Source organism: Oryctolagus cuniculus, chromosome 8, assembly GCF_051225735.1.
Source record: "Oryctolagus cuniculus isolate XC-2025 breed Fujian yellow rabbit chromosome 8, ASM5122573v1, whole genome shotgun sequence".
Lineage (NCBI taxonomy): Eukaryota > Metazoa > Chordata > Mammalia > Lagomorpha > Leporidae > Oryctolagus > Oryctolagus cuniculus.
In genome coordinates, this window is record NC_142874.1 from 33,615,434 (window position 1) to 33,635,296 (window position 19,863).

A 19,863-nucleotide genomic window follows, 5' to 3' on the forward strand; every position below is an offset into this window, starting at 1 on the left:
AGGGATCTGCCTTCAGTCTTTCTGGGACAGTGTTTTCCTGGCAGCTGAGGGTCCTCTCTGCTCTCAGTGTGAATATCACCCCTATATATAGTTCAGCATTATCCAAGACAGTCTCCTTCGTCTGGTCTACCTTTCCTGTGTAAGCCTAGCACTGTGGGCTGGTTAGGACTGTATGTCAGGGAGGATACCAGAGTCCACTCTCTGGAGATTGTAGTTTTGACTCCCCTAAGCAGTGAGGGTTGACTCTCACAACTTTCTGGAACAGTATGTGCTCAGGGAATGGTAGCTGCTGCTGAGATGTCTGTAATCACTACTGAAATTGGCATTAGTATTCCCCCTGAGTGCGGGATAAGTAGCAGCTGAAGGGGCGGACACAGGGATTATGCCTTTAGTCAGAGATCTGTAGTTCTGAGCAGGGGTTCCGTGAGACTGGAGAAAGTACTGGGCTTTGTATTCCCCTCCTGTCTGACCTCACAGGAGCAGCAGCGCTGACCATTGCAGGACTGTCACCTGAATGGTTTCCCTTCTGCATATAACCTTGGAACATGTTTCTTCCTCTAGGTCAGCCCGTGTGGGAGCTGTGAAGCCCTTAGAGGGGTAGCCTCAGGAGCAGCTCACCCTGCCTTTCAGAATTGCAGGTGTAATATTGGAGACAGAGATGAAGAAGAGGCAGTAATACTTGTCTGGAAGGATTGTTTGGATCAAATAGAGCATGTGTGTAATGCTGCCTCAGAGCTCAGAACACTACAGGGTGGCACTCAGTTCACATTGCCACCTTTTTCCTTCCATTTCTGTATCTTAACTTCTGCACACTCCTCTGTATCTTCTGGCCTTTCTTCTTATCTGAGCCGTTGTGGCAGCCTCCTTACTGGTTCCCCACCTTGTGCTAGTTTGTTCTTCCTTGTCTTCACCCCCCAAACCCCTGCCCAGTGCTTCCGGTATCTTGAGTTCTCCTTATATCATAAAGTGTGTGAATAAAAAATAAAAGGAAAGAGAAAAGAACTCAAGAATCTGTCTTATAACATGATGGAAACCCACCTACTATAAAACATCTAACAGTGATAGCGATTTTAAAATAATTTTTAAATGAAGGAATGCATGATACAAGGGAAATGCTGTGAGGGCAGGAACAAAGCGTGAGTACAAATCTAGAGAGGTGCAGGGACACAGGCTGCCAAACCTGAAGGGACATTCTGGATCTGGGTGACCTGCCAGTCTGCAGGTCAAATCACACAGCCACTAAGCACACAAGGAGGAGATGCATTGGGTGCAGTGAGAAGTCTGCATGAGTGCTAGGAGGTTTCCTTAGTGGAGACCATGGGGAAGAGACAGTATTCAAAGATGTTCTGACAGCAGTTTGTTCAAAACGATACCCAGGAAAAGTCCGAAGAACACCAAGCTGTGCGAAGGAAAAGAAACCTGTACTCAGACATTACATTTAGACTCAGAGTAGGCATCCTGATGATGATGGTAGCCAAAAGGTAATAAAATAGTGGCTTCATAAGAGAGAATAATTGTTAACTGGGGATGTTTTATGAGATAGAGACATTGTTATAAAAACAAAAGTAGAAGACTCACCAAAACACCCTCACTAAAGGAACTTCTAAGAATAGACTTCAAGAAGTAAGAAAATGGTTAGCAAAGAAATAACAAATTAAAGCATCAGAGTAGATCTATATAGAAGGTAGTGGGGTCACTATTGTAGCACAGTGAAGCCACCATGTGTGATGCTGGCATCCCGTTTTAGAGAGCCAGTTCAAGTCCCAGCTACTCTGCTTCTAGTCCAGCTTCCTGCTAAGGAGGGAGACTGGGATGGGCTTCCTGGCTTCTGGCTTCCGCCTGGCACAGACCTGGCTGTTGCAGGCATTTGGGGAGTAAATGAACCAGTGAATGGAAGATCTATCTCTCCCTCTATGTCACTCTGCCTTTGAAATAAATTTTTTATATCTTTAAAAATAAATAGACATTAGCAGTTTATGTCTTTTTCAGTAGCACTTAACAAAAAAGAATAATGAAAGTGTTTAGTCTAGTAATTAAGTACTCCCACGTTCCAGTGGAGTGTCTGGGTTCAAGACCCGAATCTTCCCTGATTCCAGCTTCCTGCTGTGGCAGACCGTGGGAGGCAGTAGGTGATAACTTGAGTAGTTGAGTTCCTGCCACGTACGTCAGAGACATGGGTGGAGTCCCCAACTCCCAGCTTCAGCCTGGGCCCAGTGTGGGTACTTAGGGAGTGAACGAACAGATGGGAACTTTCTGTGTGTCTCCCTATCTGTCTTTCTCTGCCTCTCAAATAAACTTTCAAAAGAAAAGGATAATGTCATAGACACCATTGTCAAACAAGGCTAGAGGTACTCATTGTATTTAAAATATTCCAAGGTCTTATATTTTCAAGAAGGAAAGTAATTGTCTTTGGACTTTTAAATATGCCAATGAAACATTACTGTAAATGCACAGACTAGCAAATAAAATGCTATCTTTTTATCAAGTTCAGTAATTACCTTCCCAGAGTAGATATTTGTTAAATACATCTGCATACCAACTGCTGGCCACCATTGTGATGATACAGTGTCAGTTGTATGTGCTGTGAATTTAAGTCATTCTACTACTACTACTACTACTGTTAAACACAAAGCTCTTTGCCAGTGGTAGGGCAGCAGTAGCAGCACCAATGTGTGGTTCCAAAGTCAGAGACCCACCCCGGCCCACTCCGGGGTACAGTGGTCCTTTTACTCTCCACATTCCACGTGTTTGCACCAACACTGTCTTGTTTGTAAAATGCAGTCATGATATTACTTTTCTCTTGGCAGTGTGGTGTGAGCACTTTTATGGCACACTGGCTGTGTTATGTGGAGCCCTAACTGCTAAATTATCTTGTTGAGAGTGTTAAAGGTTGTTTCATTAACGTCTTAAACAACTAAATTGTAATTGACCAGAGACAAGGTTGTTTAACACTTCTGATGGCGATGGAAAAGTAGTGTCCTGGGGAGGCTTAATGCCCCCTGGCTCTGGCTTTTAAGATTACATTTCACTTGGAGCACTCTTTTTCTAGAAGGTTTAGTGCAATAGTGATGAATAATTGTTAGCATGTATGTGGATTCATATATTTCTACTTCCAAAGCAGAAAAATAGATTTATGATCTTTGAACTGAAAGGATCTCAAGATGCTACTAAGCTACCTTTAGGGCTTCAGGGAAAACATTTAGACTCCAGGTCCTATGTACCTCCTGTGTGGGGAGCAACTGGGAGCAACTCGGACTAGACTAAGTTACTGGAATTAAGACTTATTCTATGCATCTGCTCTCCCACAATATGGCGCTGGGAGAGGAGGAAACAGCTTCTACGCAGCTGCCTCCAGTTCAACCAATAAACTGTAGGACCTGCTCCTGATTGGAGGAGAGCAGCGTACTCGGTGTGTGGGTAGCAGAGTTGGGATTGGTGGAAGAGGACTATAAAGGAGGAGAGAGACAACATGCACCAGGGGAACATCTATCTGAAGGAACACCTGTGCAGCCCCCGAGAGAGCCGGCCGGCGGTGTGCCGCTCCCCCGCAGAAGTGGGGAAAGTGGCAGGGGGAACTGCCCCTCCACGGAGGTGGAAGGGTCGGTAGCCAACCCGGGAAGAACCAGCAGCAAACCCGGGGAGGGCTGAGCAGACAAAAGAACAGCGCAGGGTCCTGTGTCGTTCCTCCACGAAGAGGGGGAGCGACACTCCTGTAGAGAACAAAAGAGTTTTCTGGAAATTTCCATCCAGCATTGGAGGTAGAGTGGCTTGTCTTAGAGGGTGTGAGGATGGGTTTAAGACAAAGGGTCTTAGAGCAGACTTGCTGGTCTGCATTCTGGTCTGGGGCCTCCTCCCTACTGGGCCACAGCTGAGTCTGCTTTGCTCTGTGGCAGCTTCCACCACCAGGTTCACTTCTGAATGCATAGTTCTCGTGTGCACGGTATCAGAACTGGAGATCTCTTGGACAGTATGCTAAATATTTATTATATATTTGATTTCTGGACCTCTGTTCATACTGATAACTTTTTTTCCCTGTAAATGAGATTGTGGCATGCTTTTTGTGTGTGTGTATGTGGTCATATATTTTTGGGTATACACTCTTAAACCTTACCTAGTGGAAACAGAAGGGATGATATTTTTTATTTCCCCTGGAAACCTGCAGGGCGGATGTTTGAGTCCTTTCTTGGCAGGTGGACATCTCAGCTTGGTGTTGGCAGGAACACCTGTGTTCTGTCAAGAGCTGTTCACCTAGTTCTAAGCCCAAGAATTTGTATTTGGTCAAAAGAGATGTAAAGGATCTGCTCAAGAATCATGTACTTCTTAATTTAACCAGGAATGTAAGTTTAAGATAGGCTAAAGACAGCCAAATGTCTGACAAAGCAGTGTCAGTAAATGGAGTTCTGTTTGGGCAGACACATTTAGGAAAGTGACATTCAGGCTCTAACGTGTTCCAGTTACAGATTTCAGCTGTGTTAAGATTAAAGCTAAGTAATAAACAATTTTGCTAATCTGTTTTTGCTTTGTGATTATTTATAAGAGTTTACATAAGTGAATAGAGAAATTCTTTATATAAAGGTAATTCCAGAAATTCATGGAAAGTAGAATTTAAAGATAAGCATATTTTTAAGCAAAAAATTTTGAAACCCGTGAAGAGATTTTTCATATGACACATTTTGTATGAACTTTTTGAAGACCCTCCTTACTCCAGAAAAATGTGAAATAGGAATGAAAAGACTTCTGAAAAAAAGTGAATTCGTTTGGAGAAATGTTGTCTTGGCATCTGATGTCTACCTTGGGCTGTCCTACATTCTGTGCCTTCCAGAGATGAAGGATGCCTCCTCTCAAGCTACTCACAGTCCAGTGAAAGAGATAATTAGCCAAAAAAAAGTTTTAAATTACATCTAGTCAAGGTCCGCAACAGAAATGCCAGGTTGCCACAAGTGTGATAATAAAGTTATAACCCAGTCGCAGGCGCTGGGGAGAAATGCCAGGAGTGGTCCTTTCACTATTTTATGATCCCTGGAAGCCATAGAAGTTCTGTCACAGGAGCCTTGTAGCTCTCCCTTGGGTCAATGTGGATATCCAGCGTGCCCGTTGCTTTCCAGGCCTGTGGGCCACCTGTGCTGGATGCACATCCCTGCTGCTGGCTTGGTTCTGGCCTCTTCTCCTCTCAGCTGTGTGAACAGGAGCAGGTCACTTCTCTGTGCTTCTGTTTTATAAAAAGAGCAGAGTCATAGCCCAACATGGCAGGATTATGGGAGTATTAAATAACACGTGGAAAGTGTTTTTAGTCAGGTGCACTGTATGTTTCAAGACAAATTTAGTTTTTATTTTGGAATCCAGTAGATCAGAAATATTGAAATATGCTCACTATATTGATCATTTAGATTCTCTTTCTAAAATACTAATTCTGTTATGTAAAATTTTATTTTTCCCCCTTTCTAGCTCCAAGAGGAAAGCGAGGATGGAAAACCTTTTATGCTGTACTGAAGGGAACAGTTCTTTACTTGCAAAAGGTAAAAGTAAATTAGATAAGAACTAAAATCCACAAAACGTTATGAGCCAATAATTAAACAAGGTGCCCAATGAAATAATCCACTTTGTGCAGAGAAGCCATATCAAACAGCTAGAACTGGTTGTTTAATTGAGGTTTAAATTATTCCTTTTTGTTTGTTTGTTTTGATGAAAAATTTAGCTTTACATATGCAATACATACACACAGGTACACACACACATGTACTTGATCAGAGGAATGATGAACTATATTCTAATTATGTCTGTGCAGGTTCAGATTTGTGGCAGCACCTGGTTCAGTGGATATTGATTAATTTAGCCTTTATTATTCTATCATAATTTTTATCCTACTTAAAACTAGACATGCATTTTTATTCAAGTTCTGAAGCATTTCTACTTGACAATGTGACGGTATTCCAAATTACCTAGTAGGTAAATGGGTTTGACCAGAACATTGTCTGTCTGCCAGTCTCAGAATGTGAGAATCTGTTTAGGATCCAGCTCATTGGTTCTGGCCTTTGTGGGGAGGAGTGTCTTGGCCTTCCACCTCCCTTGCTCAGTGTGTTGACTAGAAAGTCTTAACACAAACAGTCAACCACATCCAGGGATCAGTGTGATGGCAGCTCCTGCTGTGAAGAGGCAGGCACTGAATCAGGGCTAAGAGGAAGCAGGCAGAAGAAATACTCCTCTTGGTGGTGTCTACTAGGAAAATGCCTTCTTTAATTGTGACAAAATCATCTGTTGTCTTACATTTTAAAATATACGGTACAGTGTTGTTAACTATAGCACAATGCTATATTTTTTCATCTTGTGTTACTGAAACTATACACTTTGAATGGCAATAATCTTACCCTCCCAACTTGTTTTGGCCCCTGGCAACCACCATTCTACTTTGCTTCTATCAATTTAACTGTTTTTGATAACCTTGTGTAAATGGAATCATACCCTTCTGTGACTGCTTTATTTCAGCATAATGTCCCAAGGTTCAGTCTCATTGTAGCTTGTGTCAGAATTCCCTTCCTTTTTAATGCTGAACAGTATTATATGTATATATACCACATTTTCCTTATCTGTTCAAGTAGTTTTTTTCCACCTCATGGTTGTTACGAATAATACAATGAACATGGAGTACTAATACTTCTTTGAGATCCTAATTTTATCTCTCTTGGATTAATACCTAGAAATGGGATTGATGGATTATATGGTCTCTCTGGTTTTAATTTTTTTGAGGGATCGCCATTCCATTCTCCAAAACAATTGCACCACTTTGTGTCCCAGCAGTACATAGGGTTCCAGTTTGCCCACATCCTCACCATACCAACCTTTTCTCCTTCCTCCCTCCTCTCCTTCCGTCCTCCCCTCCCCCTCTTCTCCCCTCCTTCCTTCCTTCCTTCCTCCCTCCCTCCCCTCTTCCTTCCCCCCTCCTTCCTTCCCCCTCCTTCCCCCCTTTCTTTCCTTCCTCGTTTCATTTGCTTTTTTTCTTTTATTTTCTTTCCCTTCCCCTCTCTCCCTCCCTGCCTTCCTTCCTCCCCCTTCCCTTCCCTTTCTTTTTTATAATAGCCCCCCTATATCAGAATGACATAGTATCTAATTTTTGTTTTTGTTTGCTATTAGAAATAGAAAACAATCCCAACAGTTTTTCCCACTCTCTACACACACACTTAACACAGAACATGTCTGTGATCTTCAGTTCTCCAGTGGACACCAGCCAGGTGTCCTGTCATTCAGTTCCGTTCTGACTCTGTCTGGAGATGGCTTCAGGTCCCACAGGACTTCCTTTCACTTCAGATAGCCTGGTTTTCTTCACTTTTGACCAACCAGATATAAACCAGGAGTTTCCACAGCCCTTTCCGTAGGTTTAATTTGCTAGAGTGTCTCACAAAACTCAGAGGTGCGCTTTACTTACAGTTGCCCGTTTGTTATAGAGCATCTGACAGGAGCTGGGAGGAGATGCATGGGAGAATGTATCGGAGAAGGGCATGGAGCTTTCATGCCTAGCACTACTACCAGGTGATACGGGCTCGCTACCCGATGTGCACAAAACCCAATCTGTGACACCTTCAAGAAGAGAAAGGCTTTATTTGCTGGCAAAGAAGGCAGGAGAGGTGACTCACATCTGCCTCCCGGATTGGGGGTCTGGTTGAAAGTATTATGGATTAGGTAGGAGAAAGCTGATGTGTGGAGACACTGGCAAGGCAAGTTTTAGTCAGAGGGGTTGGAATCAGGCCAACATTGTAAAGTGGGATTCAATTTCAGGTTTCCTTTTTGTATGAATCTCTTGCTTCTGAAAGGGCTCTGGTATTTTAAATTCCGGTTGAACTTCAGTTCTGCAGGTTATTCCTAAGTATTTTTAATATTTTTATATTATTATAAATGGTGTTACTAATTTGCTTTTCAGATTATCTACTGTTAGTGTATAGAAATGCAATTAAATGCTGCACATTGATTTTTGTATCCTGCACCTTTGATGAACTTATTTTTTCTAACAGGTATTTTTTCTCTGGAATCTTTAGGTTTTCTGTATATAAGGTCATTCTAAGATCATGTCAAAACTGTTTTTAATTTTTAGATGTTTTTGTCATGAAAAGATAATGAGTTTTTTTCAAATGCTTTTTCCATATCTACTAAGATGTCCATATGACTTTTAGCCTTTGTTCTGTTAATACGGTATCACTTTGATTGGTGTTCATGTGTTGTTATAAATGTCACTTGTTCATGATATGAAATTCTTTTAATGCACAGTTGTGTTTTGTAGTGTTCATCAGGAATATTAGATAGTATTTTTTTTCCTGGCTTTGGTGTCAGTGTCACGCTGGTATTATAAAATGCATTTGGAAGTGTTCCTTCCCCTTTAATATTTTGGAAGACTTGGGGAAAGATTGGCATTAATTCTTTAACCATATTGTGGAATTCACTGGTGAAGCCATCTGGTCCAATGCTTTTCTTTGGGAGGTTTTTCATTACTGATTCAATAGCTACACTAGCTATAGATCTGCTCAGAGTTTCTTCGTTCTCCATGATTCAGTCCTGGTAGATTGTTATGTTTCTAGTAATCTATCCATTTCTTATAAGTTAACCAATTTGTTGATGTAAAATTGTCCATATCAGTTTCTATTAATAATTTTGTTTATGTGGCGTCAGTTGCAATGTCTACTATTTCATTTCTGATTTTATTTATTTGAGTGTTCCCTTTTTTAGTCAACCTAAAGTTTTCTTCAATTTGTTGATCTTTTGAAAACAAATTCTTAGTTGGATTTTTTCTTATTGATTTTCTATTCTCTATTTCATTTCATTTCTGCTCTAATCTCTTTTTTTAAAGATTTATTTTATTTATTTGAAAGACAGAGTTACAGGGAGAGAGAGGTCTTCCATCCGCTGGTTCAACCCCCAGATGGCCGTGATGGCTGGAGCTGCGCCGAACTAAAGCAAGGAGCCAGGAGCTTTTTCCGGGTCTTCCACATGGATGCAGGGGTCCAAGGACTTGGGCCATCCTCTACTGCTCCCCCAGGCCATAGCAGAGAGCTGAATCTGAAGAGGAGCAGCTGGGACTAGAACCGGCACCCATATGGGATGGCAGCACTTCAGGCCACAGCTTTAACCCACTGCACCACAGTGCCAGCCCCTCTGCTCTAATCTAATTCCTTCCTTCCTCTGCTACCTTTGAGATTAGTTTGTTCCTCATTTTTTTATACCCTTTAGGAGTAAAGTTAGGGTATTTCAGGTCTTCTTTTTTGTATATATTTTTTTCTTATTTTGAGGGGCAGTAGAGGGAGGGAGAAATGGAGTTGGGGGAGAGAGAGAGAGAGAGAGAGAGAGAGTGAGTGAGCTCTCATCACTGGGCATCCCACAAATGCCCATGATGGACGAGGCTAGGCCAGGACAAAACTGGGAACTGGGGATTCAATCCAAGTCTCCCACTTGGGTGGCATGTTTCCAACTACCTGCGCCATCACCACTGCCGTCCAGGATCCACGTTAGTAGGAAACTAGAATCAGAAGTTGAATTGGAACCCAATTACTCTGATGTGGGATGAAGGCATCTTAACAACCAGGCTAAATGCTTATCCCTCTTCTTTTTCAATTCAAGTGTCTATTGTTATCAAATTCCCTCTTAGTACTGCTTTAACTGCATCCCATAAATTTTGGGATGTCATATGTCCATTTACATTTGACTCAAAGTATATTCCAATTTCCCATTTTACTTCTTCTTTGTCCCATAGGTAATTGAAGAGCGTGTTAATTTACACATATTTCTAGAATCTCCAGTTTTCCTTGGAATATGTGGTTGATATGGTTTCAATTGCCTTAAGTGTGTTAAGACTTAATCTTCTGGGCCAGCGCCGCAGCTCAATAGGCTAATCCTCCGCCTGCGGCGCCAGCACCCCAGGTTCTAGTCGCGGTCGGGGCGCTGGATTCTGTCCCGGTTGCCCCTCTTCCAGTCCAGCTCTCTGCTATGGCCCGGGAGTGCAGTGGAGGTTGGTCCAAGTGCTTGGGCCCTGCACCCCATGGGAGACCAGGAGAAGCACCTGGCTCCTGCCTTCAGATCAGGCCAGCGCACCGGCCGCAGTGGCCATTGGAGGGTGAACCAACGGTAAAGGAAGGTCTTTCTCTCTGTCTCTCTCTCTCTCACTGTCCACTCTGCCTGTCTGATCTGTGTGTACCTGAGAGGAATGTGTATTCTGTTGCTGTTGAGTATGTATGCTCTGTGTATGTCTGCTGTGCACAGTTGGTCTTTAATGTTCAAGTCATTGGTTTCCTTATTGATCTTCTGTCTGGATGTTCTCTACCTTATGGAAAGTGGAGTATGGAAATCTACTTGTACTGTGTTCATCAATTTCTTCAATTCTGTCAAAGCGTGGTTCATGTATTTGGGTGTTCTGATGATGAAAGTATATAATGTTTATGTAAATTGATTTTTATTAATGTTCTTTTAAAAAAAGATTTACTTATTTATTTTTAAGGCAGAGCTACAGAGATAGATGGAGAGACAGAGAGACACAGAGAGACTCTTCCACCTGCTGGTTCACTCTCCAAATGGTTGCCAATAGCTAGGGGTGGGCCAGGCTGAAGCCAGGAGTTTCATCAGGGTCTCCCGTGTGGGTGAAGGGGACCAAGTACTTGGGCCATTCTCCACTGCTCTCCCAGGCGCACCAGCAGAGAGCTGAATGGGACATGAAGCAGCAGGGACTCAAAGCTGCACCCGTATGGGATGCCAGCATTGCAGGTGGTAGCTTAACCTGCTGTGCCACTCTGGCCCCCTTCTTTGTCTGTTTTGACAGTTTTCTACTTGAACTCTATTTTGACTGGTATATAAATACAGTCATTCTTTTGGTTAGTATTTACATGGGTAATCTTTTCTGTCATTTGCTTTCAGGCTATGTATGTTTCTAACTAAAGTGAGTCTCTTGAGACAGCATATGGTTGAGTCTTTTTTAAAAAAAATCCATTCAGCATTCTGTATCTTTTGATTGTGAAGTTTAATGAATCCATTTACATTTAAAGTAATTATTGATTGAGAAGAACTTACTATTGCCATTTTATTAACTATTTTCTGTCATATCATTTTTTTACTTTCCTTTCTCTTTTGAGTACTCTGCATTTCATTGATTTTTTTATAGTTTCAGGATTTGATTCCTCTCATTTCCTTTTGTGTCTTTATGGTTTTCTTCTTGTGGTTACTATGGAGATTATATAAAGCATACTGTAGCTATCACATTATTTTAAGCTGATAACAACTTTAATCACATACCAAAACTGTATTTTTACTCTTCCCATATATATATGCTTTATTTAATGTCACAAAAACTACATCTTTTTATGTTGTATTCCTTTAGCATATTTTTATTATTGTAAGTATTTTCATACTTTTGCCTTTTAATTTTTATACTAGAATATAAAATGATTTACATACCAATATTAAATATAGAAGTGTTGTGTATTTCTATCCTGTCCTTTCAGCTTGAAGAATTCCTTTTAGCATTTCTTGTAAGGCAGATCCAACAGTAATGTTTGTCTTGGGAAGTCTTTATTCGTCTTTCATTGCTGAGGATAATTATGCTGGGTATAATTTCCTTTGTGGCATTTAACCATTTTGACCTCTTCAGGCACACCATCACAGTGCCTGCTTGGCCTTGCATTGTTTCTGCTGAGAAATACACTGACAGTCTTAGGGAGGTTCTTTGGTATTTGGCAAATCACCTTTCTCTTGCTACCTTCAAAGTTCTCTTTTTTTCCTTGACTTTTTATAATTTCACTAAAGTGAATCTTGCTATTTCTTTGCAGTCATCATAGTTAGAATTCATTGAGCTTCTTTTCTCTCTCTCTCTCTTTTTTTTTTTTTTTTGACAGGCAGAGTGGACAGTGAGAGAGAGACAAAGAGAAAGGTCTTCCTTTTGCTGTTGGTTCACCCTCCAATGGCCGCTGTGGCCGGCGCGCTGATCCGAAGGCAGGAGCCAGGTACTTCTCCTGGTCTCCCATGGGGTGCAGGGCTCAAGCACTTGGGCCATCCTCCACTGCACTCCCAGGCCATAGCAGAGAGCTGGCCTGGAAGGGGGGCAACCGGGACAGAATCCAGTGCCCCGACTGGGACTAGAACCCAGTGTGCCGGCTCCGCTAGGTGGAGGATTAGCCTAGTGAGCCGCAGCGCTGGCCCTCATTGAGCTTCTTGAATCCGAGTCTCCATGCATCTGCTTCCCCAGATTGGAAACATTTTCTGTTAGGATTTCTTTCAATGAGATCTCTGTCCCTTTCCTGTCTTTCTTCTCCTTCTTAGGTTTCGATGGTGCATATATTGGTTCACTTGATACTTTTTTTTTTCCCCTCCTTGTTTTTGACTTGATTTATTCAAATGACCTGTCTTCAACTTTGCCAGTTATTTCTTCTGCTCTATCAAATCTGTTGTTAAACCCCTCATCTGAATTTTTCAGCTTAATTATTTTATTCTTCACCTTAGAAGATTTTTCTTGGTTCTTTTAAATGTTTTTGCATCTTTCTGATGATACTCACATTTTTGTTGAGCATCTTTCCGGTTTTTTGTTTTCACTTACCTGCCAGGTTAATTTGTATACCTCCATTTGTTTAGGGTGGATTTCTGGAGATTTATTTCCTTGAACCCATTTTCCTGTTTCTCTGTGTCTCTTGTAAGTTCGTAATGGCACCTGTACATTTAAAGAAATGACCACTTCTCCCAGTAGAAGCTGGCTTGGTACAGGGGAAGGCCCTCCTTATTTAGTCTGGGTAGAGAATCTTGGGACCCTGAAACCTTCATGAAGGGACCTGACTTCCTACATTTTCTCAGTTACCTGGGCCTGCAAATGTCTTTCTCAAGAATTCATAAGTTATTTGTTGGCAGTTCTGCAGGATTTCTAGTTCTACAGCAGCAAGCCACCATGTTCTAAAGCAGCCACCAGACTTCCAGCAGGTGCCAGCTCTCCAAGTCAGATGCCAGTCCCTCAGACTCCTCCGGACTGCTGGAATGCTGCTTGCACGTTCCATTCCTCTCCCTCTCCTTCCAAGGGAGGAATCCTGAGCTGTGCTGAGCTCTGCTGTCAACAGCAAGGCACCTGTCCCTCTCCTTTGTTTCACTGGCCTCCAGGCATGCAAACTGCGCCAGTTCTGAATGAAGTGAGACCGAAACTGGCCCCTTGGTTAGCTCTGAAGAGCTGCCATGCTGGCTGTGTGCTGCTGCTTCCTCTTGCCCCCAAGAGAGAAGCCTCAGGTTGAATGCCTCTCTGCCAACTTCAGTGAGCCATGCTGGCTCCAGCAAGCCGCCCACCACTTTCTTTTGTTCTCTCCCCAGACATTCAAACTATGCTGGTTCCATCAGTGCTGCCAGTAAGCCAAGATAAACTCATTTACTCAGACAGCCCTCTGTGAAGCCAGACCTTTGGAGGCATGTTCTCTCTTTCCTTTCCCCTGAGGGAGAAGTCGTGGGCTGGGACATTCTTCTGTGGTACCAAGCTGTGCTAGCCTTGAAGGAGAGATCAATATTACCCATATTAATAACATTGCTTTTGTTACCTGTTTCAATGTAGATTTCTTGACTGTGCTCTCCTGGGGACTACAATCTTACATGGATTCTGGTTTTCTCTCTCTCTCTTTTTTAAGATTTATTTATTTGCTTGAAAGTCAGGGTTACACAGAGAGAGAAAGAGAAGCAGAAAGAGAGAAATAGAGAGAGGGAGGTCTTCTATCCACTGGTTTACTCCCTAGTTGGCCGCAACAGCTGGAGCTGCACTAATCTGAAGCCAGGAGCTTCTTCTGGGTCTCCCATGTGGGTGCAGGGGCCCAAGGACTTGGGCCATCTTCCACTGCTTACCCAGGCCATAGCAGAGAGCTGGATTGGAAGTGGAGCAGCTGGGACTTGAACCAGTGCCCATATGGGGTGCCGGCATTGCAGGCAGCAGCTTTATCTGCTATGCAAAGTGCTGGCCCTCTCTGCTATTATTTTGATCCATATATCTTTGTTAAGTCAGTGTTCCTGTGGGGAATGAAAGGTGGGACTGCCTATTCTGCTGTCTTGGTAATATCACTCCCAGGAAAAAATTTTAAAATCTGTTTGGACACATAAAATAGTTCTGGCATCTTATTCTTTTTACTCCATGTACTTTATTAGGTATACTTTATTGTAAACATTTTCTCATTAAAATATTTCCAGAAACTTTTTTTTTTTTGGTTCATCTGATATCTGGTGAGTGTTAAATGATATATTATTAAATTTTTATTTTCCCCTTTGCTTATATGATTACTAAAGAATTTTTAAATGGTTACAATATTTTCCATTAAAAAATCACCATTTTTTTTAACCTTTACCTCATCTTCAGACATACCCTCTTTTAATTTTTCACAGTTATAAATGACAGAACATTTGTATGTATTTATGCATATAACTGTTTTTTTCCCTTACGATATAGAGTCCTGGGAGTTTCATGAATCAGAGTAGGAATTATTTACAATTCTCCTACATAAACTGTAGAGAGATTATACCAGCTTTCGTTCTCTACAACAGTTTCTGACAATGGTCCTTAAAACCTGTCCTTAACACAGTGATGATGGCTCAGGTAGTTGGAACCCTGCCACCAATGTGGGAGACCTGGATCAAGTTCTCAGCTTCCAGTTTTGGCCTGACCCTGCCTCAGCTATTGTGAACATTTGTGGGAGTGACCCAATAAAAGAGAACTTTCTCTTTCTCCTTCTCTTTCTCTTTCTCCCTCCCTCTTTCCTCCCCTCCCTCCCTCCCTCTTAAATTAAAAAAAAAAATTAAAAAAGAAGGTGTCAACCTAAGAAAGGGATATTGTTCATTTTGAGTGTTTTGTTTTTGGTACAAACACATGCCCTAACATATTTTACTCACTGTTATAGGTACCCTTCTACACTGTCTCTCTGGCTTAAAAAAAAAAAAAAATGCCTTCCCTTTGATGTAGCATCTACAGCACTGACTCATATGGTAATGTGATGACATCCATACTAGTACTGCTAAGAGAATAAACTACTGTAGAATAGAGATAGAATTATTGGGAAGAAATTTGAGTGATATTTAAAGAGCTCATCGAAAGCATGTGTTATGAGAAGCACTATGAATGGATTTCAGGAGTTTTTTGCATAAAAATAAACTCATCCTAACTTGTTATAATGCATCTGAAGAGGATCTGGGTTGAGGTACTGAGAAGGATAAGACGTTCATCTGAAAAGATCCCCAATTGGAGCAACGTGAATTTTTCCAAAACTGAAGGGAGACTGAAGGGAGAACAAACTGAAGTTTGGTGGGGAAAATCATGAAATCAGTGATGCTTTACAAGTAGTTTATGAAGGACAGTTCCCCACCCCCAACATCAACGTTTCACAAATGGGTAATTCGTTTTAAGGAGGAGTGAGGGAGTGTGGAAGATGAAGCCTGAAGCAGCAGAGCATCTACATCAATTTGTGAGGAAAAGATTAATCTTGTTTCTACTCTAATTGAAAAGAGCTGGTGATTAACAACAAAAACAAGAGCCAACCACAGGCATCCCAGTGGGGTCAGCTCACACAGTTCTGACAGAAAAGTTAAAGTGGGGCAAACTTCTGCTCAGTAGGTGCCCAGATCAGCTGCAGACAAGCACGTGCTTTCAATAGTAAATTTCTACAATACCCTGAAGCATTTCTGTGAATAATTGTAACACAGGGTGAACTGCAATCCTAAAGACAAAGCACAGTCGAAGCAGTGACCCCCCAGAGGCAGAAGGGGGTCCAGTCAAGAGCAGAATTGCTGTGGCAGGTTTTTTTCTTTTTATATGTTCAAGGCATTTTGCTTGTTGACTTTCTGTAGGTCCAAAGAATGGCAACATCTGCCTGTTAGGAGAGTGTGTTGAGGAAGTGAGCCAATCTTTCAGCAGAAAAGTGCCCAGGACATCTTCTCCAGGGTCCTCCATTGTGACAACTGTACTCACTTCTCTCATCAGTCAAGGATGGTGCCGTGAGAGTTTCTGTGGAAACTATCAGGCATCCACCTCACAGTCCTGACTTGGCTCCTTCTCACCTCTTTTTGTTTCTTAATCTTTGTAAAAAATTTATTTGAAAGGCAGATGACAGAAATGGAGAGAGGGAGAGAGAGAGAGGATCTTCCATTCACTGGTTTACTCCCCAAGTGGCCACAATGTCCAGGGCTAGGCTGTGCCGAAACCAGGAGCCTGGAATTCCATCCCAGTCTCCCATATGGGTGGCAGGAGCCCAAGAACGTGAACCGTCTTCCACTGCTTTCCTAGGCACATTAGCAGAGAGCTAGATTGGAAATGGAGTAGGTGGGATTTGAACTGGCACTCATATGGGATGCCAACATTGCAGGTGGCAGGTTAACTCACTGTGCCACAACGCTGACACCACTGTTTCCTAATCTTAAAAAAATTATTTACAGGGCAGTCATTTTTCTCTGGTTAATATTAAAAAGACTACATTGACGTACTTGAGTCAGTATTTACAAAAAGTGTCATAAACTTGACACAACTTATGTTGAGAAGTAAGGCTCATATTTTATATTTCTACCTTTTAATCCCATTTTCCATGAATTTTTGAAGTGTCTTCATACGTTTGATTTATTGTTATTTTTGACACTTCAGACATTAACAGTGAAGGTATTTTTTTAAGCTTGCCTTCCTTAGGGGTCACCCAGATCCATGGAGACAGTTGGTGATATTCAGAAATTACCCATGCTTTTAGATGGCCTGATATTTTGTATGATCTTTGTTTTCCTATAGCGTCAGCATAGCTCCCAGTTTATAAGTCAAGTGCTCTGGCCTGCATCAGATCAGCACATGTGTGCATGCTAGGCCCACCCCTAGTCCTTTCAGCTAGCTTTGTCTCTGTGGGGAACAGGCCTTTGAAATTAAATTGCACATATCACAGCTGTTTCCCCAGCATAAATCCTATTCTCTTGGCTCACTTTTTCATTTTCTCTAAAAAAAAATCTCTATAAGGGGCACAGCTGTCTTTGGCTAAACCATTTCTTTGAATCCCTAGCCGCAGGCTTTCCACCCACTCCATCTCAGGATGGGCCTGGGAAGAGAAAAAGGCTCTTGTATTTGACATTTGAGAAAAGCAGTCCAAAGAGAGGTGCTGATCCAAGTCACCAGCTTTTTCTAATTCCTTGTCCTCTCCTTATTATGGCTTTGAATTATCCAGCTAAAGAAGACGGGAGCTTGGCCGGCGCCGCGGCTCACTAGGCTAATCCTCCGCCTAGCGGCGCCGGCACACCGGGTTCTAGTCCCGGTTGGGGCGCCGGATTCTGTCCCGGTTGCCCCTCTTCCAGGCCAGCTCTCTGCTGTGGCCAGGGAGTGCAGTGGAGGATGGCCCAGGTGCTTGGGCCCTGCACCCCATGGGAGACCAGGAAAAGCACCTGGCTCCTGGCTCCTGCCATCGGATCAGCGCGGTGCGCCGGCCGCAGCGCGCCGGCCGCGGCGGCCATTGGAGGGTGAACCAACGGCAAGGGAAGACCTTTCTCTCTGTCTCTCTCTCTCACTGTCCACTCTGCCTGTCAAAAAAAAAAAAAAAAAAAAAAAAGAAGACGGGAGCTAAATATGGACGAGGGACCAAAATTGTAAACTTCGTAGCTTCAGCATCAGTTTGGATTAAACCTCCAGAAGATTGCTTCTCCAGATTTGTGGTACCTGTGGTGCATGACAGATGTGTACTTGGGAAAAGTTGGATGAAATTCCTTTTAAACCTGGCACTAATGAAATTATGCATTTGTGTAGGAGACTGAAAAGTAGAGCTCTGAGTTAGGTATCATTGCTATTTCCCTTTGAATCACTAGGAGTGAAAGTATGGCTGGAAGTATCAATTTAGGACAAAAAGAATGGCCAGTTTTGTAAAAAATCTCTAGCCTTTTCTTATTGTTGTTAATATTCTTTAATCTTTAAAAGAAAAAAGTCTGAAAATATATAGAGATTCTTGGAATCTCAACAAATAATTAAGCAATATATATACCTAGAAACCTGGAGCAAAATTCTGGAGATTAGTTCATCTGTCATTAGAAGCTTAATCTTCTCATTCCCGGGTCTTGTATGGCTATGTTTACCTGACTTTTAAATCAGTTTCATGTTTTGTAAAAGGAAAAAGACAAGGAGTGGATCATTCATAGATGGAGGCTCTAGGACTCTGCATCCGGAAATGCCGAGTGCAGGGAGTGAGCAGGCTGCTGTCGAGCGCTGAGCCGACCTTCACTCAGAGCAGCCTTTGGGACTCGGCGCTACTCCCCAGACAACAGTGTTAGGGACTTAGATTTGTTCCCCTGGGAATTACTCCTTCATTGGAGGTATGTCGGTGCTTGGTATTTCCTATAGAGGGCTGCTAATGTCCCGTGTTAATTCCGACCCCTGCTACAAGCTTAATTTGTCAGCACATGACGCAAAAAAGTAAATTCTGTGGTTGCTAGGTGATTTGGGGGGTTTATACACTTTGAATTTCACATCCTCCAGTGCCTATTTAGAACTCATCACCTGTCAGTTACTGTGCAAAATTCTGGGCTTCCACAGAGACTGAGACACAGCCCCTTCCTACATAGAGCCCACAAAATAGAAGGAAAAGATGTGACTTGAGCATTTGCCGAACAGTGAAATAAGGCACAGGAGAATCTTTCTGAAGAGGACTGCCCAGGCGTGCTTCCAAAGAGCAGAGAATGCATCCTTGAGGAATGAACGCACCTTGAACTGATGCTGAGGGACAGCAGTTTTCCAGGCAGGCAGGGCAAGACCAAGCAGGTCAGCCAGAGAGGGGGCAAATACCAGACTCGGGAGAATGTGGCATGTTCAAGGATGGCAGACTGCAGCAAGCAGTACAAAGTCAATGAAAGGTGAAAGTTAGAGAGATGCTGTGACACTGTAACCAACTGCTGAGTTTACACAAGAAGCTGTTCATTCCCTGAAGGGATTCCAAGCCCTGGATGTCTGAGGTCCCCCCTGCTCCCACTGATACCCAGCTACGTGGAAGATTCTGATGGCCTCGTGCCAGGCAGCCTTCTCGCAGGAGCTGCTGCGGAAGACATGCGCCTGGGAGTGGCGTGCTGCTGTCCCCTCTGTGCGCTTCGGATGACAGTGTGAGTGCTCGTGCGCTTCAGGAAAAGCTGAGGCGCACTCGTACTCTGCATTTCCCATTCTTCAGCCACTTCTTCGCAACTGATGTTCCCCAATTCTCGGTTGTTCCACATGAGTTTTCTGTTTCGTGATGGTGTGAAGACAATACACATTCAGTAGAAATTGCACTTTGAGTTTTGCCCCTTTCCCAGGCTGGTAATATGTGGTGTGAATCCTCTTGCAGTGCTGGACAACAGCAGCAAGCTGCACAGGATCACACGGGAAAGCAACCAGTGCTCTGCCAGGCACAGCTGTCCTCCAGGCCGGCAAGGGACTGGTTCAGAACCACACTTGGTACCAAAATCTGCGGATGCTCAAACATTGATGTCAAGGTGGTGTATTCGCATGTATCCTCCACACATCCTTCCCTACCATGTAAATCACCTCTAGGTTACTTACAGGGATTGTCCAGAAAGTTCATGCAGAATGGAATTAACAGATAAATTTGTTTTTGGTGGAAAAGAAATTTGAAATGCATGCATAGGAGAGGCCTTCCAGAAGTTAATGAAAAGTGCACATTATGACAAAACTATGCATCGATTTCAAAAGTTTTTTTGCACCATAATAACCTTACCTTTTAATTACACTTTTCCATGAACCTCTTGAAGGCCCCTTATATAATTCCTAATACAATGAAAGTGCTATGCAGTGGTTGTTGTATTGCATTGCTTAGGGACTAATGACGAGAAAAATAATGCTGCAACCTTGATAAGCCTGACTGGATAGGACATAAACAAATTGCAAGATGA

At 42.7% G+C, this 19,863-nt stretch overlaps 1 protein-coding gene across 13 annotated transcripts in view; it reads left to right on the forward strand.

Moving 5' to 3' along the window:
• PSD3 (pleckstrin and Sec7 domain containing 3) overlaps positions 1–19,863 on the forward strand; it is a 583,146-nt gene that overhangs the window by 501,384 nt on the left and 61,899 nt on the right. For 12 of the 13 annotated variants that reach the window (XM_008267258.5, XM_070047341.2, XM_051819334.3 and 9 more), the window contains one exon: positions 5,446–5,516. In XM_008267258.5, coding sequence (XP_008265480.3) covers positions 5,446–5,516 — 71 coding nt within the window. Of the gene's footprint in view, positions 1–5,445; positions 5,517–7,439; positions 7,464–19,863 lie in introns of those variants that run through there. The other variant, XM_089302856.1, reaches the window with a different exon arrangement.